Below are 26,620 nucleotides of genomic sequence, written 5' to 3'. Positions count from 1 at the left end.
TTTAATGTTGGGAACATTTCAGTTCTGTTTGCTTTGCTGCAATGCTCAAATAATCTGCATTAAACCGGTTCAGAAAGGTCAGCTCTAGAGTTTGCAATTGGAAGAGTGGCTCACTTCGGATGCTAGCCAGGGTCAGTAGATGCTTCATTTCTGTAAATTGTCCTCATACAGGTCAGGAGAGTGGGCAAAGTCTTGGACAAAACACAGTGACATATTGCATGCATATAACGAAGTGGCATGTTCTTGGTAAGTGTCAGAGGGGTGTTCTGGTTGATCTTTATTAATGGTTGAAGGTTTAAGATTCACACGGTAATAGAGGCTAGCCTTGCTTTGTCTTTCTAAGAATCAAGCTCTTGTTGGAGGTTGCATGAAACCGAGGGATTAGGTCCAGTGAGAGAATAATTGATCAGTGTGTTAACAAACCCCACCTATATTAAGACACAAGAGACTGCAGATGATGGAATCTGAAGCAACAAGCATTCAGCTGGAAGAACTCAGCAGGTCGAGCAGCATCTGTGGGGGGGGAAAGGAATTGTCGACATTTCTGGTGGAAAAGTCCTGATGCAGGTTTTCTCCCCAAAACATCAACAATTCCTTTCCCTTCCCCCACAGATGCTGCTTGACCCCACTGAGTTTCCTCCAGCAGATTAGCTGCTGCCCCACCTATATTAAATTTGCCTCTCAAATCAATCTGTGTAACTTGGTTTAAAGCATTTTCCTCATCATGAGCACATACTTGTAGGATTCCACCGGCTGCACATTCACCATGAATACAATTACCATGAATATTGTTGACAGAGTGCCTCCTTCAGATAATCCCAGACTGATGTATGTGATTTAATTCAGTCATCAGATTGTTCAGGTTTAAAGCCAGCATGGTGAAGGAGATTTTGTAATCACAGTTAGGGAGAGATGAGGGCTGAAAGAGAATCCATATGAGGGACTTTTATTCTCCTTAAATAAGAGGGTTTAGCGGCATTGTGTGAGGTATTGGGAGAGTGACCTGTGCTGCAATCATTTAAGATTAGGAACCCAGCAATACCTTTTGTTAGACTCACAGAGGAGCTATCTGACCTGGAGCCTATGGTTATGATTGTCAAAGCTTTGGACAGACATTCTATCACAAAACACAATAAGCTGCGTGATAGAAATTTTTCCTGTACTGTTGTGTGTTCTGTGGTGGATGCTGGATTGTTGAGCCAGCTTCTCTGTGCACAGGGTGCCACCCATACATACAAGGATAGTAATAAGTGTTGTGTCAGGGTAGCACCAATTCTAGCACACGCAAAGGCTTGCAAATGGCAAAGGTTTCAATCTTAAGCAGAGAGTTAATGCTTGCTTCAGTGATAGTTGAAAGGACCAGCCCTCTCTGTTGACTTGGAGAATCTGAATTGCTGTCTTACTCCAGTTAGATAACTTCTTAGACTTGACATTGCAAACCCTACCTCAGATTCAGATGAGTTATTGTCATATACATTAGGGTGCAATGAAATTCCTTGCTCATGTGAAGCTCACAGAGTAAACAGTGTGCATGATAGCAATAAATACAATGATGACCACAAACAAACAGAATATGCAAAGTAGTACAAACTGAAGTAGTGCAGAAAGAAATGCTAAAGTGAAACAATAACAGAAGAGGTAGAATTAAGGCAGCACCACCAGGAAGAGGATGTGAAAGTGGTGATTGGTTCAGAAGTCTGATAGCAGTGAGGAAAGCATGGGGCTTTCAAACTCCTGTATCTTCTTCCAGAAGGTAGAAGAGAGAAAATGGAAACAGCCAGGGTGGCAGGCATCCTTGACGACACTGTTAGCCTTCCTGATGCAACATATCATGAAGGTAGACTGGATGGAAGGAAGTGACAAGCCTGTGATGGAATGGGCAGTGCTTACCACTCTTTGCAGGTTCCGACAATTCCCAAAACAGGATAATATGCCAAATAATTGTCAGCACCTTGGGCCCAGCTGCTCCATTGGGAAACAGAGCGCTCAAAAGATTTTGCTCTGCACACTTGCTACCCTCATAATGAACAAACAAGATCACCTGACAAGAACTTGGTTACCATGGCATGAAGATTAATGAGGCTACTGCATTTCCTGGAGTTAAAATCTTTGAGATTTCCTATTTTTTCCCAATGTTCAAGGGTTAAAAATCTGCTTGTGGCTTGTGAGATTTTGTAGATCACTTTGTATCTTTGCAAGTGTGTGTAGTGCAAATTCTTGATGACATTCTCTCACATTTCCTGGGAAGCCATTGCTTCTCACTTCTTTCCAAAGACTTGTTTGCTGTCAGCTCACCGCCTTTGCATCCCTCCAAGAAGTATCAGTGAGATCTGTCAAATGCAATCATTTCAATCCTGCCTGAACCAACATAGGTGGAATTGGGTTCTCGTGAGTGACAGAGGCCAGAGTTAACTTCTCAGACTGTTTTCGCTCAACCAAGGGCAGGTGAATAACATGGAAAATCGGAAATGAAGGTGTGAGTCTTGTTTGAATGGAAGCATTTCACCTTTCTCCTGAAAGTTTCAAACCTGCTACAGAAACTTGGAACACGTAAATAGGCAGATTCTTCAGAGTGAGTGCCATGGTGTTTGAGATGCTGTTTTTAGATAAATGCCCAGAGGTGGAGAAAGAAGAGCTGGGAAGTTCTTTTAATGTACTGGCCAATATCCCTCAACAAACATCACTAAACCAACACATTGGTTTATTACTGTCACATGTACTGAAATACAGTGAAAAGCTTTTATCTGCATGTCATCCAGACAGATCATTCCATACATAAGTACATCAAAGTAATATGGAAGGAAAAAAAAACAGAATGCAGAATATCATGTTGCACTGATAGAGAAAATGCAGTGCAGGTGACAATAAGGTACAAGGTCCATGATGAGGTAAAATGAGAGATCACGAGTTCATCTTTCTCCTATGAGAGGTCTGTTCAGGGATCTGATAACAGCAGAATAGAAGTTGTCCTTGGGCTTGGTGGTTCATGGTCTCAAGCTCTTGTACCTTCAGCCCAACAGGAAGAGGGGAGAAGAGAGGATTACTGGGGTGGGAGGGTTCCTTGATTATGTTAGCTACTTTCCCAAGGCAGTGGGAAGTGTAGATGGAGTAAATGGAGGGGAGGCTAGCTTTCATGATGGACTGGGCTGCATTTGCAACTCTCTGCAATTTCTTGAATAATGTAATTTGTTGTGAAGTGCAACCCATAGTCATGAAATATATTCTTTTCAAACTGTACGCTGTATGCCAGTGGCTTATCTGTGCTGCTACTAAGCTAAAGTTCTCAGCACACTGAAAACGTCCATGCAAACTGACATCACCGTGAGGTGGAAGCACAAAATACTGAACCAGGAATGCTGTGCATAATGTGAAGGCAGCTCTGATTTTTTTTTCCGTCACAAATGAATGGACCTTTAGACTATAATTGCTGCCCTTGAGTCTGAAATGGAACAAGGACAATCTCATGAGCTTTTGTGTTTCCCTTCTCACTAACCGTAGCACCCCTTTACTTCCCAGCTCCCGCTCTAATCATTTTCAATGATGAATTGGGAAGTACATTTGAATATGAATGTCTAGTGTAGTTTTCCAAGTGTGTTTGGTATCTTATCCGTCATCTGCAAAATCTGAAAATTAATGGCAGCATGATTTTATGTTATGTGTTGGAGACAGGTGTGGTTCTTTTTGCATCAGAATAACATTGGAATAAAGTTCTCAGCAACTGTTGACCATAATTATGACCACATGGTTAAACCGTTGTCTCTTCAGTTCTGCAGTCTGAATCCAACAAGACTTATTGTGGGTACAGGCTCACACCTAAGATCCCATAGTTTAACATCACGTAGAGTTAGAGGAGTGATTCCACACACATCACTTGACATTCTTGGACATGTTGTTTTGGGAGAAATATCATCATCTGAGATTGGAGCTGAGACAGTATTCAGTGCTAATAAAAAATTTCTCTATTGCACAGCTCTGGAATGCAAACAAGATATTGGTAGTCAGATTACATTATTTGGAACAAATCAGAAACAAACTAATACAGTAAAACTCTGATAATCTGGCCAGTTGGACATTCTGATAGTTTGGTATCTGGCTCTGTCGGTAATGTTGACCATGTGCCCTTCTGTCTTGCCACGGCCTTGTTTCTTGCACTCCCTGCCAACTTGCGGGGCCCCCATTCCCACATTCCTTTCAGTCACTGCGGCCCGATTCCCAGAGTTCTTCCCCACATGTTGAGGTCCCATTCACACACTCTTCTTCAACTGACAAGGGTCCCACTTCCCAAGCTCCCTTTAAACTTACCTAGTTCACTGGGAAATTTATTACAATAATGTGTAGCATTTAAAAAAGTGAATTAAGAATGTGCTGGCCATGGGAATAACATCCCGTGGGCCAGAACACATGCTAGCCCAATATCACCCAAGTCTGAAGCCCACCAGATGAGTTTTATTGGAGTTTTGCCAAACCTTATTTTAAATCACTATATCTGCATCTGAATATTTATCATAGTTTACATTGATATTTTCTTGTCTTTGCTACCAGGGTATTTGAATTTTACATTTGGTGAGAAAACCTTGGGAACGAAATTTGAAAGATGAGACAAAGTAAACATGAAGATGTGAAAAGCAAGCTGGGCAATGGAAAATGAGAATTTAAGGAAAGAAGGTTGCTAGCAGTCCTGAAATGGAGTCAAACAATAGCTTTCTACATCTGGCCGGGTGTAGGAAAACATTGTGGGTGGAAGTGGATCAATATTTAAGGGTGCTAGAAGAATCGTTATTTTTGAGACCAATTAGATGGACTGCAGCTTTATCCAGTCCTGCACTATCCTGCTTTCCTACCTGAGCAATTTCAGTTCACACTTGTAACTTAAAGAAAGGAGCAAAATCAATGCCAGCATTTGATAACAACAATGTAACCAGCAAAGCAATCTTGAAAGACGTAAGAATACATCCCAAGTGATATTCATGATATAGGAAATGGAGGAAAGAAATAGAAGCAATGTCCACCTTGCAGTTGATTGCATTGCCACATTGCTTCTACTTCGAGGATTCTGACCTTAATCCAGAGCGCCACAGGCATTTTACATTTTACCAGACTTAATAAAACTGCTGAGCTCAATATTTATCTGTTAATCTCTTGCATTTGCGTAACTTTATCAGTTTGCTCATCTAGAATTTTTTTGTGTCAATATTTTTTTGTTCTGAATTGTTGTGATTCTTTGTAGTGGCAAAGGACCTCTTCCTAGTAGATATCCAGGGTTGTTACCTTAACATGTCTTGAAAGAGTGACAACATAGTAATTTTAATCTGTTGGTGTTTTGGTTCACTTCTTTTTTCCTTCTTTCTATTTCCTCCTATTTCCCAAAAAGCGGAAAATAAGAACAAAATAGGAATCCATTATATGGACCCTCACACCTACTCTCCCATCAGTAAGATCATAGCTGGTCTAATCTTGGTCTTAGCTCACTTCCCTGCCTGTTCCCAATTTGACTGCCCTTCAGACCAAGAATCTGTTTATCTTGTCCTTGAACATATTCAGTTGTTCAAGCTGCCACAGCACTCTGGCCTAACAACTCTCTGAAAGAATCTAATATGTTTCATTTAGATCACTTCTTAAAACCATTCTTGCAAACTCCATTGAGTTTAAGCCCACCCTCGTCAGTCAACCCCTTCATCCTGGGAATCAACATAATGCATCTTCTCTTCCTACAAAGCAAGTGTATCCTTCCTTGAAAAAGTAGATCAAAATTTTACTCTGTGTATCCTGTCCAACATCCAGGAAAGTTTTAACAAGTCTTCCCTATTTTTATACTCCATTTCCCTTACAGTAAAGGCCAACATTTGGTGTGACTTTTATTTACTTATTGTATCTGCATACTAGTAAGCACTGTACGTTTATATATTTTATACACATTCATCACCAGTCAGTAGTGCTACACATGCTACAGAGTCACATCAGTGAATTGTATTGTGCTTCTAAAGTTCAGTCCAGATTAGTGAAGCAAAATATATTGCAATGATGCTATTATACAGCATGGTTGATGTGTGTATCTGGAAATAAATATCCTTGAAATATTTTATCTACACAATAACTGTCAAAGTTTCCAGTGAAATTCATGTATGTGTATTATCATCAAGTCACCAATGTAAATTTGTCACATGAAATTTACACTCCCTGACCCTCCAAGCAACTGATTTGCCTCCGTTCTACACCTCTCAACTCTTCAGCAATACACTGCCTGGAAATAACTGAGCTCCAAGTTTCTCTGCCACACGGATTGAAACAATAAAAGGTAGTGAAATACTCAGCAGGCTGGGCAGTATCTGTGAAGAGAGGAACAGAATTAATGTTTCACGTTAATGGCCAAATACCTGATCTTCTGTGTGTTTACATTTTCTGTTTTTTTAATTTCAGATTTATAGCATCTGCAGTTTTGTTTTCCCTTTTTGCAAATGAGTATATTTTGCTATTCATGCTGCAATAGGTGTACTTCTTTGCCTTCAGTACTGAGTGCTAAACAGGTACTGTAGTAATAGATATAAGAAGAGAAAATCAGCAGTCTGCCGGATCCAGTTATTTTCGAATCCACGGGTTCTTTCAGGAGTCCAGGAATGAGTTGAAAACAACTTGGTGCTTCAAAGTTTTATTGGAAGGTTTTAAAACAAAGAAACAGTCACAGAGCACATGGCACTAGCTTTGATGAGCCGAGACAAAGGGAACAAAAGATGAGCTCAGGCCAGAGGGGAGACAAGCAAGAGAGAGATTAACAAAAAGCGACACCTTTTATACCTGAGATAAGAGATGCTCTTTAGCTAACAATAGTCCAATCAGGAAACCTATTAGATACTTGTGGCCAAACAAACCAATGAAAAAACCACATATTCACCTGATGGACGAACCAATAAACTAGTAAGCAGCCATTTCTTGTGCTGCCACTTGAGGTGTATTAAACATTATACATGGTTAAAAAGCTAATTAAAAATAGTCAAATCAACAGGTCATAGAGCAAGGGCAAAACGAGAAGCAGAGTTAACATTTCAAGTCAATTTTATTGCTCATTAATTCCTCTGTAGGTAGCTCATTCTTCAGGCAGCATCCATGGAAAGAAATGGGCAGTTGACCCTTCATCTCTGTCAAGCTGAAGGGTCTTGACACAAATTGTTGACTGTCTATTTCCTTCCATAGATGCTGCCTGAGCAGCATTTTGTTTGTTGCCCTAGATTCCAGTATCTGCAGTCTCTCTCTTCTGACTATTCTGAGTTTGGTCTGAACCCAGCCAGGTGCAGTAAAACTGGTTAGGACTGACTGGTTATTGATTTTAAAAGCTTATTAAAACTTAGCAAACATCACAACTGATATAATATAAAACACTATAAATAATATAACATTAACTATTATAAGAAACTACTAAAGAATTATATGACATAAAATGCTGCATAGAAAGGAACTGATATCGAGCCTATACTTTGAAGATCTTACATACCTAATGACTAACTATCTGTAGCAAACTTGTGTGTACTTCTCTCTAAATTTGAGTGCAACTTACTTCAGTGATCACAAGGAGAACCTTATTCCCACTTTGTGCACGTGCTCATTCATGTCCACAGTTTCCTTGGAAGTTGGTCTCCCCTAAGTTGGAACGCAACCTTTACATCACTGTATTCTTAAAGCACTCAGTTATTTTCTGTCCATACATGTCCATATTCTTGCCCTGATATTTTAACTCGACTACACTCTGCTTTTAAACAGCTGAAGCTAATCTTCACTTTTCCTCGTTTTTCTGACAGATCTGTCATCTGTCCTTCTATTCTTACATCCTTTTCTTTCATCCTGCTGATATTCCCTCATTATTGTGTTCTCTGCCTAAATGATAATTTTTTATGTCTATGTTCAATTTTTCTTTACCAGAGAAGTTTCCACCCATTCATTAGGTTTGGTTCCAGACACAATAATGCATATTCATTCTTGTTTCAATGGCAAGTTCTTACCCAAAAACTGCAGTGCACTACCTTTTGTTTGGATCTTTTTGGTCCCACATTAGGTGCCAAATTTGTAGATCAGTATTTATGGCCCATCCTTAATTGCCGCTGAACAGAGTGAATTGTCAGGTCAATTCAGTAGGTGTTTGAGAGCCAACCACGTTGCTGTGGGCCTCAAGTCAGATAAGGATGGCAAATTCCCTCCCCTGTTGAACATTGAGGAACCAGATGGGTTTTTATGGTAGTCCTTGGTTTCATAGCCATCATTACTGTTGACTACCTTTTTTTTATTTTGAATTATTAACTGAACTTAAATTCCACAGCTGCCGGAGGATTTTTTTTGTCCAGGCCTCTGGATTATTAGTCTGGTAATTGAATCACAGCACCTTGCATTGAGGTACATTATCAGGACTTTGTTTAAGTACGATGCAGGGAAAGAGAGGAGAGGTCAGGGAAAACAAAAAGCAAGGACTGTGATAGGGAAAGGCAAGAGAGATTATGGGATACCAAGGCTGATAGCACAAGGTAATTAAAGCCAAAATTTTGGTGTCAGTCTCAGAGTTTGCTGAATCTCGGTGGCCAGTGGTGATATTCACTTCTTTGGCAGCACTGATGGCTTTTGCAGCAAGTTCTTTCTCAGTAATTGCCAGTCCCATGTCACACAGCAAAGTACCCAAGAGGTGGATATTCAGAAAAAGATCTTGACATTTCTGGGCTTAGTGGAAATGTGTGTTGAGGTGAAAGATTTGCAGAACAATAATTTGAAATTACCAAAGGGATTCTAGAAACCTGGATAGGAGGGTCTGTCCTGATGTGGGCGAATGGGATTAGTGTTGGTGGGCAAAAAGGTTGGTGTGTACGTGGTGGGCCAAAGGGCCTGTGTTCTATGGCTCTGTTAAAGGAATTGCTCCCAATTCACCAGTGTCAATAACTATAAAATTAATATTTATAAAAGTTTTATGTTCTGTCGTTTCATAGTATATTAATGTGTACTTCCTTATTCTCCAATCATTTCAGTTTCCAAATTACTTTGTTTGTCACACTCAGTAATATAAAATCACAGTTATAAAGCTATGAAATGCTGTATCACTTCAATATGAATACACACGTATTTCACAATTTATTTAATGATTTTCATAAATCTGTGTACCTTGATCCAGTTGTCTTTGCTTCAAATCCTGCATTCATCATCAATATTTGGTTTTGGTTTCAGTACTGCAGGAAATCCGTAAGAGTGCATGTGTGTATTTTCAGTGGAATTCAGCTTTTTAATTAAATATTAATACATTGGAAATAAAATTTGCTTTCATCTCTGTTAACTGTTTGGTTGGTAATTCCTTTACTTAAAGGCCTTTGATTTGTGTCTACAGGTAGAGGAGATGATTATTACAGATCCACAGTCTTCAAGCAGAAGCAAGCATTACTATTCCATTAAATCAGCTTTTTTTTCTTCCTTTTCAAGTTCCAAGCCAGCCAAATAACTTCAAGGCAGAGCCGAAATCAGACACAAGCATAATGCTATCATGGACACCACCGCGACAAGACACCATCATTGGATATGAGTTGTATTACAGAGAGAGGGAGGATGGCGGAGAGGTATTGCACATTATAATTTCTCTATGTATCTCCTGAAAGTAGGGGAGAATTATGAAAATAATATAAAATGACACTTATTTTAAAAACAAGACTTTATCACATCTTCCAAGTTAAGATTGTCATGATCACACATTGTGTCACTTAATGGATACATGACATTATCCTGGCTAGTGACCGATATACAACAGAATGCCATCTTTCAACTGCTAAGTTAAAATTAACTTAAGGAAAGATGTGCTGACCCTGGAGAGGATCCAGAGGAGGTTCACAAGAATGATCCCGGGAATTAAAGGTTTAATGTATGAGGAGTGTTTGACATTTCTGGGCCTGTACTCGATGGAGTTCAGAAGGATGAGGGAGGATCTCAATGAAACCTACCAGATACTGAAAGGCCTGGATAGAGTGGACGTCGAGAGGATGTTTTCAGTAGTGGGCAAGTCCAGGATCTGAGTGCACAGCCTCAGAATAAGGGGATATTCCTTTGAAATTGAGATGAGGATGGTAAATCTGTAGAATTCATTGCCACAGAGGGCCGTGGAGGCCAAGTCGTTGGGTATATTTAAGGCAAAGATTGATAGGTTCTTGATTGGGAAGGGAGTTAAGGGTTACTGGGAAAAGGCGGGAAAATGAGGTTGAAAAAAATCAGCTACGATTGAATGACAGAGCTGACCTGATGGGCTGAATGGCCTGCCTGCTCCTTTATCTTATGGTCTCATGGTTCATTCCATTAGTCAATTTCATGTAGGTGGTCACAGACATGGGAATTGAGAGTGAGAACTATATTAAAAGCCCTGGGATTTTGGGTGTTATATTAGAGCATTTATAACACTTACTTCCTGCCAATTTCAGGAAGACTCTATCTTTCAGCCTGTCCACTTCAATTGGTAATTGGTTTATTATTGTGACATGTACCAAGACACAGTGAAAAGCTTTTGTTTGTGTGCCATGCGGACAGATAATTCCATACGTAAGTACATCGAGATAGTACAAAAAAAACAGAATGCAGAATATAGTGTTACACTTACAGAGAAAGTGCAGTGCAGGCAGACAAATAAAGTGCAAAGACCATGACGAGGTAGATTGAGAGATCAAGAGTTCATTTTTATTGTACAATAGGTCCATTCAAGAGTCTTTGAGAGCCTTTCCTTTGAGCACTTTTTAATTACAACTCATTAATGCAACTTCACGTGCCAATGTGAATGGGTCAAATTGGCGTGTAAAAATGTTTCTACTTGCCTTTGGTGAGTCTCAAAAGGCATCTCAGTCCATTTTGCAGCTTTTAGAGAATAAAAGTCAGGCAGGAATGAGGGAAAATGAAATCCAAAGTGCAAATGGGAACCTGCCAAGCAGTAAACACCCAACCTCTGACTGACTGGATTTTGAACGATGGGATTTGTGCACAGATAGTGGATGATTGTGCCATTGCCATATGTCTGCACTGAAGCATGCCTGCCAGAAGGTGAAGCCAAGTTTCCAGCCACACCTGGCAGATACCATGTGCCAGCCATCAAGTTCAATGGTTGTTTAAGAATCCATCCAGCTATTAGCACAGCCTCTTTCATGACCCAGAGCCCAACAAGACTGTTATTCTCTTATATTACTAGGTCAGTGGTATCAATGCAAGCACAGGCAATTAGACTTAAGAAGCTATGGATTACCTGATTTGCATTATTTTCCAGTATTTTCTCACATTTCAGAATTACTTATTGTCACCACAGAGAGATTTTGCATCATATATGATTAAGAAAAACATCTCTGTTGGTTTACGTTTAGATTTCTATGCTTTGACTCGGCAGAGCAGTAGGGCTGGGAATGAAGATCAGAATTGAAATGGGACCCCAATACAATGAAGGCTCGTTTAAATATCTTGTCATCATTCACAGTTATTGCTGCTACAGTAACCCCATTCAATCCTCCTTATCAGGGCAAGATCCCTCAGTGAGCTGGTGGATTCCACTCTGGCAAAGTCATGGTAACTAAAATCTAACACCAGTGTCAGGCTTTCAATAAGGAATTCCTGCAGTGATCAGAACAACCAGAGTCTGTTAAAGGAAAACCAATCAGATGATGAGAAAGCTGCAGGAACATTCACCTTTGTTTCACCCTTGAGAGAGGGACAGTCTGGCCAGAACTTATTTCTCCCTTGTGTAAGTTAAATGAGATGACCCAGAATGTGGAGAGCATGGCTTGCTCTGTATCCAATAAGTTGTATCAGTAAAAGTAAATGTCATCACTGCTCTGCTCCTGCATATTCATTCAGGATAAAATTAGCTTAATGATTCTTATAAACCATTCTCATCAACTAAAGGGTTGTGGACAAAGCTCAGAACATCACGGAAACCAGCCTCCCCTCCTTTTACTCCATCTACACTTCTCGCTGCCTCAGTAAAGTAGCCAACATAATCAAAGACCCCACCCACCCTGGATATTCTCCCTCCTCCCATTGGGCAGAAGATACAAGAACCTGAAAGCATGTACCACCAGGCTTAAGGACAGCTTCTATCCTGCTGTTATAAGATTATTGAAATGTCCCCTAGTAAGATAAATTGGACTCTTGTCCTCGCAGTCTACCTTGTTATGGCCTTGCACCTTATTGTCTGCCTGCACTGCACTTTCTCTGTAGCTGTAACACTTAACTCTGCATTCTATCATTGTTTTCCCTTGTACTACCTCAGTGCTGCACTGATGTAATGAATTGATCTGTACGGACAGCATGCAAAACAAAGTTTTTCACTGTACCTTGGTACATGTGACAATAATAAACCAATTTACCAACTGACTCAGTCCAAAAGTTATGAATATCTTTCTAAAGTCTTAGGGGTGTATTATAGTAGTGTACAATCTGCTGGAGGAACTCAGTGGGTCGAGTATCGAGCAGTCAGTCTGATGCAGGGTTTCAACCCGAAATGTCAACAATCCCTTTCCTCTCATGGATGCTGCTCGACCCATTGACTTCCACCAGAAGATTGTTTGTTGATTCCAGCACCAGCAGTCTCTTGTGTCCCTATTATAGTAATATGCCTGGATTATGCTTTTGCCCAAAAAATGTATGGGAATATGAGTTATCTTGGTTCAATGATGCTGCAGAATCCACCTGCAGCTGGCACAACATGCTTTGACAAAGATGTTGCCATGAAATAATTGTTAGGATGGCTTCCACTTGTCCAAGTGATGTCATTGGGTTTGGTTCCCCAGTTCTGTTTTAAAGAAGAACCAACACTCACCAACCACCAAGGTGAGAGAGTAGTCCGCTTCTGTCAATAGATGCCGGACTGTGGTTGGGCACGGACCATCTCTGAGCTCGGCCAATGTTCTGGGCTCAATCCCTGCGGCTTCCTTTTTTCACTGGAAGTAGATTCCCATCTCCAAATCCACTTATGCTTAAACGGTAAACAAAACAGTCATGAAATCAGTTGGTACAAATGATTAAGTAGCACAATAAAGAAATGGGTGAAGGATTTTCTAAATTATACCTTTAAAATGAGCCTTTATATAATTGCGGCCTTTATATAATTGTGATCTCCAGTATTCCTGCCAGTTCTTTAAAACTCTGAAAATCCATTGTGAATGGTATTATTCACATTGTGCAGCATTATGGAAGGAATTGATATGCAGAATGGATGCTTCCCCATATTGATATTGAAATGAAGCATCTGCCTGTGTAAAAAGCTAGATTCAGCCTTGCATGCACTGCCTTGCCAGTCTGACTGATAGGCATCGCCGAGCACATGCAGATGATGGGAACCATTAGGCTGAAGGAAGTGTGCTCAAATGGCTGTTCATTGTATCAATTACCTGTTTCTCCAACTCCATTCTGCTTCATTTTTCTGTCGCAGTTATGAAGCTACAAGCATTGAAAATGGTTTTCTTTCTGGTGCCAACAGCAGGAGGAGGGTTGTACAGTGGAAAGCACTTTCGAATTCATGCCAGATTTTAAAGCTTGCTAGAATCCAATCTGACGCTTGACATCGATGCAGCGAACTCAGTGAATCAGGCAGCAGAGGAACCACATTTTTAACATCCAAACTCTTCAGGAAAAGATTCCAACAGAAACAACTGTTCCTTTGCTGAAAGCAAAGGTTCATCCTGTGGAACTTAGTTGCATTCAGCCTTCACTGTCCAACAGCACTAAGATACTGACTTGAAGGATAGGTTCATCTTGAAAAAATCAAATACAAAGTCAAGTTTATTGTCATAGGCACAAGTACATGTATGCACAGGTGCAATGTAAAACTTACTTGCAGTAGCATTAACAGGCACATAGCATCAGACACACAATATTCACAAGGAAAACATAAATTAAGCATAAATTAAAGACAATTTTTACAAGGAAGAACACAGAACAAAAGAAAACAAAGTCTATTGCAGTGCAAAGTGGTCATGGTGTTGCTATATTGGGGTAGTGATTAGGGTTGTGCAGGTTGGTTCAAGAACCAAATGTTCAAGGGAAGTCGCTGTTCTTGAACCTGGTAGTGTCAGGCTTCAGGCTTCTGTACCTCCTGCCCAATGAAAGGTATTCTTGAACCTGGTAGAAATAAGGTGGAAGGGGGATAATGTTGACTTCTGGTTGAGGTTATCCAGGAACAGGAATGGGCACTGCTCAAGCTTCTTGTGTTATGTGTTTCCTGAATATGTCTTACTTGTAGCTGGTCACAGGCTTTGTCCCATCCAAAATGGCATGCTTGGCCAGTTCTCCAGACAACAGCAGATGGACAGCAAGCTAGATGGTTCTGCAGCTGAAGGCTGGCATTGGCCAGGCAGTTGCTTGAAAATACCCTTCACAAAGGAGTTCACAATGCTCACACCTTTGAAGTAAATGCCAGTGACAAAGTGAACCTGCTTCATAGCTTGGTAGACGGAGATCGATTTTTCTTCTGTAAATACCTCTACTTGTTGCTGCCCTTTGCTGCAGTTTTACTCAGTTTTCTTATTCCCAATCTGGGGTACTGGTTTTCACTGTAGGGACATCATCATTTCCTCACTTACAGAAAAGTTAAGTATTATATTAATAAATATATCGCTAGACCATCATCATCACTGGGTCCAAAGGACTAAAGAGCTGATTGTTGACTTCAGGAAGGGGAAGGAGAGCAAACATGTGCCAATCTACATTGGGGAATCAGCGGTGGAGGGGGTCAGCAGCTTTAAATTCCTGGGTTTTAACATATCAGATGATCTGTCCTGGCCCAGTACATAGATGCAATCACAATGAAGTATCTTTACTTTCTTAGGAGGTTGAGGAGGTTCTCCTTGTCACCCAATACTCTTAAAAAAAAACACCTCTGCAGATATATTATAGTAAGTATCCTGACCGGTTGCATCATGGTCTGGTATGGCAATTCAAATGCACAGCAATGTAGAAAGCTGCAGAGAGGAGTGGACTCTGCCCAATACATCACAGGCACCTCCCTCCCCACCATCAGTAGTATCTACAGGAGGCACTGTCTCAAGAAGGCAACATCCATCATCAAAGATCCCCACCATCTGAGCCATGCCATCTTCTTGCTGCTGCCATTAGGCAGGAGGTAGAGAAGCCTGAAGTCCCACACCACAGGTTCAAGAACAGCTATTTCCCTTCAACCATTCGGTTCTTGAACCAACCAGCACAACCCTCATTATTACAGTTTAGCAACACTATGACCACTTTGCACTAAAATGGACTTTTTTTGTTCTAATTGTGCTTTTTCTTGTAAAAATTGTGTATAATTTATGTTTAATTTATGTTCTTCTTTTGAATGCTGCTTCTATGATGCAATGTATTGGTATTGGTTTATTGGTATTGATATTGGTTTATTATTGTCACTTGTACCGAGATACAATGAAAAAACTTGTCTTGCATATCGATCGTACAAGTCAATTCATTACACAGTGCAGTTACATAGTTAGTACAGAGTACATTGAGGTAGTACAGGTAAAAACAATAACAGTACAGAGTAAAGTGCCACAACTACAGAGAAAGTGCATTGCAATAAGGTGCAAGGTCACAACAAGGTAGATCGTGAGGTCAGAGGTCCATCTCATCGTATAAGGGAACCGTTCAATAGTCTTACCACAGTGGGATAGTGTCTGTGATGCTGCTGCCAAGTAATTTTTTCATTGCATCTGTGCATACATGTCCTTGTGCATTTGACAATAAACTTGACTTTGACTTCAAAATACTGGAACTCCCTCCACAGCAACACTGTGGTAGCACCTTCACCAGAAGAAGCAGTTCAAGAAGGCAGCTCACCATCTCTTTCTTAAGGGCATTTAGAGATAGGCAATAAATTCTGTTCTTGCCAGCAATCCTCAGATCCCAGAAATTAATTTTCAAATAAAAGTTTGAGTCATCTAACAGGTTGCATTCTTCCTGAGGCACATGGGTACAGATCCCACTCTTAATATTCAGTCAAGCTGGTCAGTTCATGCTGTTGTTGCTCCCTGGTGCTACCCTGCAAAGCATAAGTGGACAAATCTGCTGGAAGTCCTTGACGTTCACTGTTTAGGCCTAACGGTTGAAAAGAATGAATAATTTCAGAACATAATTGTGAAGAATGCAAAAAGGTTTTATCAAGCTCAATATAAAGTTACTGCCACCTGGCAGAGAAGCATCATCCCCAGGAGATTAAATAACAAATTACAACTTTTGTCATGCATTGGTTTCAGTGTTTTGATATTTTGAGCATTTTATTCAAAGGAAACATTCTTTTCAAAAATAAAACATGGTAAAGAGCAATCAAGTGAGGGCATGATATGATGGGATGGTAAACATTACTCCCTGTGATATAGTTAATAGGTACTAAAGATGTAGACTCCTACACCTTTGGTGAAATATTCTTTCAATTTCATGGGATTCAGGCCACCAGTGAAGAGTGTGTCTCTTCTTTTACACACTCCTTCCATTAGTGTTCTTTTATTGACTCATTTCACTGAAGAAAATAATAAGGTGAGCTGCCTACTGGCAAGCCTTGTCATCAGGAAGTGGAAGATGTTGTGAAAGAGCATAAGAAAACAGGAGCAGGAGTAGGCCAACTGGCTCTCAAGCCTGCCCCGCTATTCAATCTATCATCCCATCATATCATGTTCTCAACTTGATTGCTCTTTACCATGTTTTATTTTTAAAAAGAATGTTTCCTTTGAATAAAATGCTCAAAATACCAACCATTCTGCATGAAAAATTTACCCCTTAGGTTCCCTTTAGACCTCCTCCCTCTCACCTTAAGCTTATGCCCTCTAGTTTTTTGACCCCTCTATCCTGGGAAACAGACACTGGATTTCGACCCTATGTATGCCTCTCTTAATTTTTACAAACCTCTATCATGTAGCCTCTCAGCTGATCTTGGCTGATCTGTCCCAGGACTTGACTCCACTTCTGTGCCATTTCTCCATGGCCCTTAATTCCCTTTAGTTTCAATAATTTATCTACCTCCTCTTTAAATACCTCCGGTGATCCAGCCTCCACAACACTCTTGAGGTAGAGAATTCCAGAAACTCACAGCCATCTGTGAGAGAGGAAAGTTACTTGATCTACATCTACAAAATGATGAAGTTGGATCATCATGTTCCCAGGATTTGGTTCAGAAGTTTTCAAGTTGTATGGCAGAAAAACAGGCCCTTCGGCCCACCACATCTATGCTGACCATCAGGCCTATCTATACTAATCCCACTAGCCTGCATTAATTCCATATCCCTTCACGCTGTGCTCATTCATTCAAATACCTGTTAAGATGCCTCTTAATTGTTGTTACTGTTCCTGCCTCCACCACGTCCTCTGTCAGCTCATTCCAGATACCAACCACTCTGCATGAAAAATTTATCCCTTAGGTTCCCTTTAAACCTCCTCCCTCTCACCTGAAACTTATGCCCTCTAGTTTTTGACCCCTCTATCCTGGGAAACAGAAAATGGAGATTGACCCTATCTATGCCTCTCTTAATTTTACAAACCTCTATCATGTAGCCTCTCAGCTGCCTTTGCTTCAGGGAAAACAGCTTCAGCCTATCCAATCTCTCCTTGTCACTCAAGCCCTCCAGTCCAGGTAATATCCTTATGAATCTTTCCTGCATCCTTTCCAGCTTAATCATATCCTTTCTCTGGTGTAGTAACCAGAGCTGCACACAATACACCAAGTGCAGGCTCACCAATGTTTTGTACAATTGTAACATGATGTCCCAACTCTTGTATTCAGTGCCTCAGCCGATGAAGGCAACAGGCCATATGCCTTCCTCATCACCCTGTCTACCCAGCTTCCCATTTTTTGGGAACTATGTACTTATACCTCGGGTTCTCCCTGTTCAACAACACTGTTGTTGTCAACTCCTTTGTGAAGGGCACTTTCGAGTGGATGGGAGGCCTATCACAAGAGACCAGCTTCCAGATCCAGGGGGCATAGGTAGGTATCCAGATGAAGTCAACATGTCCAGAGTTTTATACTCTCTGTAGACAGTTGCCCCACCCTTCTCTGTACTACAAATGAAATTTATGAAAACTAATCAGGGCCCTTCTTTCTCTGTTACAGTTTATGTCGGTGCTTCATTATGCTGCTCCGTTTGGCTAATATTCCCTTTATTGTCTGCAAGGCAAAACTCTATGTACATTTATTACTTCACTGAAGCCCTCCCAACTGTTTTGTCCTTCTTGGACACTGACTGCCTGGGTTGGACGAGGTTGAATGTCCTTTTAATTCAACCAGGGTGGTGACACATCATCAGACAGTATTGCCTGGAAATATATTCCTGATCAGTGGTGCTAAACACCCATATAGTAGCAGAGGTACTTTGTACTCCATTCCCAAAGCTTAGGTCCATTACAGAGGCAGAATATAATGTGCTGTAGCTATGTCGTGATCTGGAGTGAATTTCCAGTGAAATGGGATGATGTTCCATTTAGCCTCGGAGATGAAAACCTGGTAAAGCCAGTCACCTATTGTTGTAGAAGTTAACTGATTTTTCATCCCAAAGGAAATCAGTGAGATGAGATTCAGGTGAGCACTACAATGGAGGAGTAATTACCCACATGTAAATTTATAAAGCTGTAAATTTATAAATTTATACACTTTATGTATTTGGTTTCACGTACCATTGGTGAATATGGCTAGAGATTGTACAGTGTGACGTTTCACCTGCCATGTGTCCAAATCCTGATGGGATGAAGCTCTCCATCCTGCTGACTGTAACAGTACTGTATGTTCTTAGGCTGGTTGCTTGTAGATGTAGAACCAAGCCTCTCCCCCGCAGCCCACTGCGCAACTAATTTGGTCTCATTAGGACTAAATGGACTCGTCACCTGTAAGACTAAATTGATTTGTGTAATTCATTGGTATGGCATTCAGACTTCACACTGGTGTAGTAGAAGGCATCATTCTGAGGTTGGGATTAAGGTTTGTTGTTGAAGCAGAACAAAGGAAGCCTTACTCTACATCTGTCCTGGGAATGTATGGCACTGGTGGCATACAAAGAGTCTTAAGTCAGAAAGTGTTTTGGCCTCCAAAATCAATACGTAATTTGACCATTTTTCTTCCCCTGACTTTCATTGAAAAATCACGATAAAAGCTTGGAGGTTTATTTTTTTTAATCAGTAATTTCTAAAGCCCTTACTTTGTCATTGCAGGTCCTCCCCAGATTACAACAGAGTTGCAATCCTGTGAACTGTTCACAACCTGAACAGTTTGCAAGTCAGAAGTAAGGCTGCCCAGCAATATATTTAAATAAAAACAAAGGCCAACCAAGGGCAACGTGTAGTTAAACCAGAGCGTTTAACTCAACTATTCAGATTTCTTTGCAAGATGAAATGATATTCCCACACGGCAGAAGATGACTTCAGCCCCACAGCAGCTGGCAGATCCATTTCTCCGGTCTTCCGAAGACTTGTTTTTATGTATGAGTTGTACATAAATTGGGAGTTCGTAACCTAGGGAGGACCTGTGGCTAATGTTACCTGTTGAGTGCCCTTTGCTTTGAATGTTTATGTGTACGGCCTCAGGGCTCCATCTGTTGGAACGGTGTATTTGGTAATGGGTAACTGGTAATTGGTGTATTATTTTCACATGTACCAAGATACAGTGAAAAGCTTTGTTTGCATGCCATCCAGACAAATCACTCCATACATAAGTACATTGAGGTGGTACAAAAGGAAAATAATAACAGAATGCAGAATATATTGTTACAATTACAGAGTAAGTGCAGTGCAGGTGGACAAATAAAGTGCAGGGGCCATGGCAAAGTAGACTGGGAGATCAAGAGTTTATTTTTATCACACAAGAGGTCCACTCAAGGGTCTTATAACAATGGGATAGAAGCTCTCCTTGAGTCTGGTGGTTCTGGTTCTCAAGCTTCTGTATCTTCTGCCTGATAGAAGGGAGGAGAAGAGAGAATGTCTGGAGTGGGAAGGATCCTTGATTATGTTGGCTGCTTTCCCAAGGCAGCGGGAAGTGTAGATGGAGTCAACGGAGGGGAGGCTGGTTTGCATGATGGACTGGGTTGCATTCGCAAATTTGTTCTTGATCTATCACAAATTGGAATGCATGGAAAGTACTTCCTAATCTTTTGTTTCCCTCCACAGCAAATCGTCACATTTGAGCCAAAGACATCTTACCTTTTAGAGGATCTCAAACCAAACACCATGTACCACTTCCGCCTGGCTGCTCGCTCTGAGCATGGGCTCGGAGCCTCGACCGCCCAGATTTCTGCCCAAACCATGGAAACTAGTAGGTTTTCTTCTGTTGACTAATTGGTGATTTCTGGTGTATCTTGTTCGCCTGATGGGGTAGGCTGTCCCGAGCAGCTGACTTCATGCAGCAGGTGGTATTGGAATAAAACACACAGTTAGGCTTCAGAAGGAAAGAAGCATTAAAGATTGAAAAGGTTTAGGTTTCATGCAGGTGGGAATACAGTGTCCACATTTACAATGACTAAAGAATAGAGGGCTTCCTAGTTAGTTGACCTTTGTTGTGTATTTAAGCATAATTTTATCTTAAATGTATTTCATTTGTTCCTTCAGAATCAGTTGTGCCTTGCAACATGGATTGCATTTGGCTTCTAATTTGCCATCTACTTTTCATAAATTTGTTCCAGTTAGGAGTCAGCAGTGGCATTTCCATTATTCAGCAGCGGAAGGAACCAAGGGTTTGAACTTTTAGTATTTTCAGTTCTAAATAAAACTTGGTGCGGATAATGATCTACATTTCACTGGGCATGGAATGATGAGAAAACTTGCAAAGGTCAACTAACTGCAAAATTATCTATTATATTCTAAGTGTCGTTACTTTCAATGAAGTCCTAAAGGTCAAGTGACAAGATTGAATTCTGGGCACTACTTAATAAAATGGTAATGATGTTTCACCTTTAAAAAATATTTTAATACCATTGACTGCTGTTGTAATACCTCTGGTACAAAATGCTCTCTCATAGAGTTGATTTTTAGGTGGACATACTGATATGAGTCTTGTGCGGCTGATGCAAGTTCACCTGAACTATATCTGTTTGTGCCCACAATGTTAAAACAGAGAAGATAATATTTAATTATGAACAGTATTTAGGGTCAGATTTTATTTTCTAAATTGCACTTTACCAGCATTAAGGATAACTTGGAATGCAATCATCATGATATTCAGGCTTTTACAGCAATCAACAGATGCAAAGCTGTGTCATTGACTGAGAAAGTGCCAATCAAGGTTAAAGAATGAACCTTCCTCTGGTTCACTATCGTTGGCAGAAGTAGATTGGGTGGACGTCTAACCAGTAGGCTGGACTTGCTTTGACTGGTCCTACCTTCTTTGTTCAAGGTCTACTATGCATGAAAATTGTGCCCCAGGAGAATGTGTACTCTGCAGAGACACCGCCAGTCATGTTGTGTTAAAGCAAAAATTCATTATAGCACTACAAAATGCTCCCTGAAGCTGTGCAGATGTTTTACCCAAGAGTTATGAGAGGATTTCTCATTCAGTGAAGTCTCTACTGCCTTTCTCATGCCAGGCAGCGCATAGCAAGGAGAAAACACTTAAAGGCTGAGGAAGTGTATGTACTACCATCCATTGTTTATGTGCAAACCTGGAACAGAAGTGACTTAAACCAGAATAGATCTTGATATTTTCCTGGCATCAATTGTGCCCTGTTCGCTCCCTCCCTTTCCAACATAAACTGGAGCTTGGTTGTCAGCTACCAACTTCTCTAAACGGTCACTAAAGCCCATTTCACACTGATGTGGGGGCGCTCAGGAGAGTTGCAAAGGAGGGACAGTTGTTCTGAGTTCAGCTGCTGGGAATCAGTGGTAGTGGGTGTGGCCCTTTCAACCGCCAGCCAGGGGTGGGATCAGTAAGTCAGAAGGTCGCATTTGCCATTGGGGGTTGGTGGGAGGTGGGGTCAGGCAATGGTTACAAGTTTGATGGGTGGGGGGGGTTGATATTGGGCTGCAAGTAGCTGAGGGAGAGCAGAGAGCAGGTTGGTTGAGATGGTGAGGCTGCTTCAGATTGCAGATCTGCAACCAGGGTGTCATTAGTAAGAAGGGTTAAGGGTGGGTATCAGGGTGATCCTTAAGAATAATCAGCTAGTAAATATATCCCACTTGACTGGACCCTCTACAATGCAGCCGTGCAAGCAGAACTCTGAAAAGCTGGTTGGGTTGTGAATGACCAAAGACTGATGCACTTCAGGACCATAAGACCTACTTTCTCCTAGCAACTCTCTAAACGAGCATTGTATCTTAATTGGTGACATCAAGGTCATGTGTCACACAGAACACAGCTCAGCTCACAACAGGAGGTACCCAGGCATGTTCCCAGAATGGAGTAAGATTGCATGGTGTCCTGAGAAACAGCTGAAAAAGGCAGCCCTACATAACTGAACTTCTAGACAAGTACATCCCCGATCATTTACTCTCCTTTTGATATGTTTGATGGCTCTAGGCCTGTACTCGATGAGGGGGAGATTTTATTGAAACCTACCGAATATTGAAAGACCTGGATAGAGTGGACATAGAAAGGATTTTTTCCATTAGTAGGAGAGTCTAAGATCCAAGGGCACAGCTTCAGAATAAAGGGACATCCCTTTAGAACTGAGATGAGGAGAGATTTCTTCAGCCAGACGGTGGTGAATCTGTAGAATTTGTTGCCACACAGGGCTGTGCAGTCCAAGTCATTGGGTGTATTTAAGGCAGAGGTTGATGGGTTCTTGATTGGCAAAGGGATTAAGGGTTACGGGGAGAAGGCAGGAGAATAGGGTTGAAAAAAAAAGCCATAATTGAATGGCAGAGCAGAGTTGATGGGCTGAATGGCCTAATTCTGCTCTAATATCTTATGGTCTTTTGGTCCTGAGGAACAGTAACAACCCCAAAGGAAATAAATCATATATCTATTCAGGCCAGTATTAACCCTCTGTTGATATTGGCACAGCAAACATTATATTCCACAGAGCATTGTTAATTCCTCCTTGTATTTATGTGACCTGAGGCTCCACTACTGATCATCTAGTTCTATGTTGACACATTAGAGCAGCACAACACAAGTTGGTTTGGCAACAACCTGGTTCCACAACCAGTGCCAGCACCAGGAAAAAGTTACTGATCATGAAATGACAAGACAAGAAGAAGCAAAAGACTTCTGATGCCCCCACCTCTTTAGGATAATCTCCACCCTCCCACCCTGTTATGTTTGTTCTTTATCACGAGACAAACTTGGCGTGGGTTTAACATCTGAACATTTATTGAAAGACAACAAAACAACAGACTGCAGAGACTTACAACACCAGGCTGGCTGGGTTTTCCCGCTCTTTCCAGCCACTTCCTGTTCCCCCATGTGACCCCTTGCATTACCTGCTGGGAACTGTAGTTCTTTATTATAACTACATAACAACACATCTTCCCCCTTGAAATAAAAAAATGAACACAATACTTTGTCCTTATAAACCTGCCAAGAACCTGTGTCCACTCAGCAGCTCTCAGTCTCTGAGGTGGTTTAATGGTCCTTTTTGGTCTGGTACTTGTTTCCGCAGGAGTGTTGCTTTCATTTGCTGCATTGGTGTTTTCCTGGGAACTCTGGTCCACATGTTCATTTTCTCCATATGCTGGCCCCTTTGGTGTACTGACAGGAGATGGGTCACAGCCATGGGTTGGAGCTTGTGGCCGTAGATCCACGCAGTTCCTCCTCAGAGGTGTCCCTCGCTCCATCTGGATCTGGTATAAATGTGGATTTACTTCCTCTTGCACAACTTCTTGCATGGACCATGTGCCAGAACCATGATCTCCGATTCGCACTTGATCCCCAGGCTTCAAGACTGGTAGGCTTTTCGCTGTCTTGTCGTGATTCCGTTTCTGCTTTTCTTTCCCTTCCTCTTTAGTCTGTTTGACCTTGTGTGCTCCTTCAGGTGCCAACAGGTTTCCATGTATTGGAAGGTTAGTGCGTATGCGTCGACCCATCAGCATTTGGGCTGGTGAAAGGCCATTCTGCAGTGGCGAACTTCTGCAAATCATTAGACTTCTGTGGAAATCCTCTCATCCATCTTGCGCTTTCTTCATGAGACCCTTCACCACCTTAACTGAACTTTCTGCTACGCCATTAGGTTTTGGGTGATGTGGGCTTGAGGTTATATGTCGAAACCCCCAAACATTGGCAAAGGATTCAAATTCACAGCTCAAATTGTGGACCATTGTCTGAGACTACTTCACATGGAACTCCATGCCTCGCAAACACAGCTTTCAGGAACGTGATAACTACTTTGCTGGACGTTGATTGCAGTGTCGCAACCTCCAGGTAATTGGAAAAGTAGTCTGTTACAACAATATGGCTCTTCCCATTACAGTCAAACAAATCCACTCCAACTTTGAAATATGGCCTGTCTGGTACAGGGTGTGGTGCAAGTGGTTCTGCTTGCTGCTTTGGTCTGTAGGTAAGGCATATTTCACATGAAGCAGTAGTCCGACTGATGTCTTGGTTCATTCTTGGCCAGTACATCACTTTACGTGCTCTACGTTTACATTTTTCCTCCCCAAGATGCCCTTCGTGTATCTTCTGGAGCATCTCCTTGCGTAGTGATACTAGAATCACTAACAGGTTCCCTTTGAAAACCATATCTTTCACTACTGACAGTTCAGCTCTGCATGCCCAATAATCCCAAATACATATTGGACAGTCATCCTTGGCTGCTGACCATCCTTTCCATATTGTATCCTTGAGTACTTTCATTGTTTCATCTGCCTCTGCTGCTTTCCTAATCTGCTCTGTTTTATCCGGAGATACTGGAAGAGAGGTGACTATCATGTCAACATCGGCCTGTATATCTGCATTAACCTGTTGGTCTCTCTTTTCTGTCTTGTCGACTGCTTGAGACAGCGCATCAGCATCAAACATATATTTTCCCGGTGTGTAGATCATCTTCACATCATATTTCTGCAGCCTTATCAACATGCGCTGTATCCTCATGGGACAGTTATTAAGTGGTTTGGACATAATTGAGACCAATGGTTTATGGTCTGTCTCCACTTCACTAGCTTGCCCATAGATTTACTGATGGAACCTTTCACATGCATATGTAGCGGCAAGAAGCTCTTTCTCTATTTGTGCATAGTTGGCTTCCACACTTGTCAAAGCCCTTGATGCATAGGCCACAGGTTGCCATTTGCCATCATGTTGCTGCAATAGTACTGATCCAAGGCCATGATGGGACGCAGCAGCTGATATCCTGATACACTTTTCCGGATCATAAAACTTCAGCACGGTCTCTTCAGTTAGGACCCTTTTCAATGTCTGGAAACACTCTTCTTGCTCATGAGACCAAATCCATTCATTTTGTTGCTCAAGGAGTGACCTAAGTGGTGCTGACACTGTTGACAGTCGTGAGCTGAACTTAGCCAGGTAAGTCACCATCCCTAAGAAATGTCTCACCTCCTCTTTGTTTTGAGGCCTCTCCATGTTTTTAATGGCTGACGTCTTTCTTGGGTCAGGCTTCACTCCCTCTTCAGATATGACATCTCCGATGAAGGTCAGTGTCTTCACACCAAACTCACATTTCTCTTTATTTAATTTCAAATTGACATTCCTTGTCACGTCAAGCACCTGTCTCAGTCGAGTATCGTGTTCCTCCTCAGTGGACCCCCAGACGATGATGTCATCCATCACGGTCTCGACACCAGGTATGCCCTCAAAAATCACGTGGATGGTCTTACGGTAGACTTCTGGTGCAGAGAGGATCCCATATGGCAGCCGAAGATAGCAATATCTTCCCTGTGGTGTGTTAAAAGTACACAGTATCGAACTTGCCTCATCAAGCTTCATCTGCCAAAACCCAGACGATGTGTCGAGCTTGCTAAACCATTTGGCACCTGAAAACCGGGACAAGATCTCCTCCCGTGTTGGCAATTTAAAATGCTCTCTCTTGATGGCTTTATCGAGATCTCTTGGGTCTAGACATATCCGCAATGCTCCATTTTTCTTTTGCACAATGACCAGTGAACTCACCCAATCTGTTGGTTCTTCAATTTTCTGTATGACATTCATCCGTTCCATGCATGCTAGTTCTTGTTTAAGTTTACCTCTAAGTTGAAACAGAACTTTCTTGCATGCATGGACAACAGGAGCCACTGCCTCATTTATGTGAATTTTGTGTACACCAGGTAAGCATCCGAGCCCCTCAAAGACATCTGCATACCCTTCCATGAGTGTTATGTGGTCATTTTGGGTATGTGAAGCTACTATGAACACTCTTGTCACTAGGTTGAGCTTTTCACATGCACTCAGACTTAATATTGGCAGTACTGTCTTTTCTACAATCAGTAGCTTGGATTTTAAATGCTGCCCTTTGTGCTTAAAGGTCACCATACAGCCCCCTTTTACTGGAACTTTCTCTCCAGTGTAGCCTGTCACTTTTAACTTCACAGGGTAAATCTTACTCTTTACTGTGGAAGTCTTATAATCATCCATGGATAACAGATTCACCTGAGCTCTGGTGTCAAGCTTGAATGGAATTACTGTCTCATTCACAGTTACTGGAACAATCCTTTCTGTTTTATCAGCAGCCACAGTCTGTACAGAATCCACAAAGAATTCCTCCATTTCCTCATCAACCGTGTGCACCTT

The 26,620-nt window shown here is 41.5% G+C and overlaps 1 protein-coding gene across 1 annotated transcript in view; it reads left to right on the top strand.

Moving 5' to 3' along the window:
* Positions 1 to 26,620, top strand: part of LOC127572951 (receptor-type tyrosine-protein phosphatase delta-like) — a 511,608-nt gene that overhangs the window by 352,423 nt on the left and 132,565 nt on the right. The window contains 2 exon segments of the mRNA XM_052020675.1: positions 9,445 to 9,578; positions 20,116 to 20,260. Coding sequence (XP_051876635.1) covers positions 9,445 to 9,578; positions 20,116 to 20,260 — 279 coding nt within the window.

The sequence above is a fragment of the Pristis pectinata genome, chromosome 7 (assembly GCF_009764475.1).
Source record: "Pristis pectinata isolate sPriPec2 chromosome 7, sPriPec2.1.pri, whole genome shotgun sequence".
Lineage (NCBI taxonomy): Eukaryota > Metazoa > Chordata > Chondrichthyes > Rhinopristiformes > Pristidae > Pristis > Pristis pectinata.
Note: the sequence above shows the minus strand (reverse complement) of the source record. Positions and strands in the feature narration are given on the sequence as shown.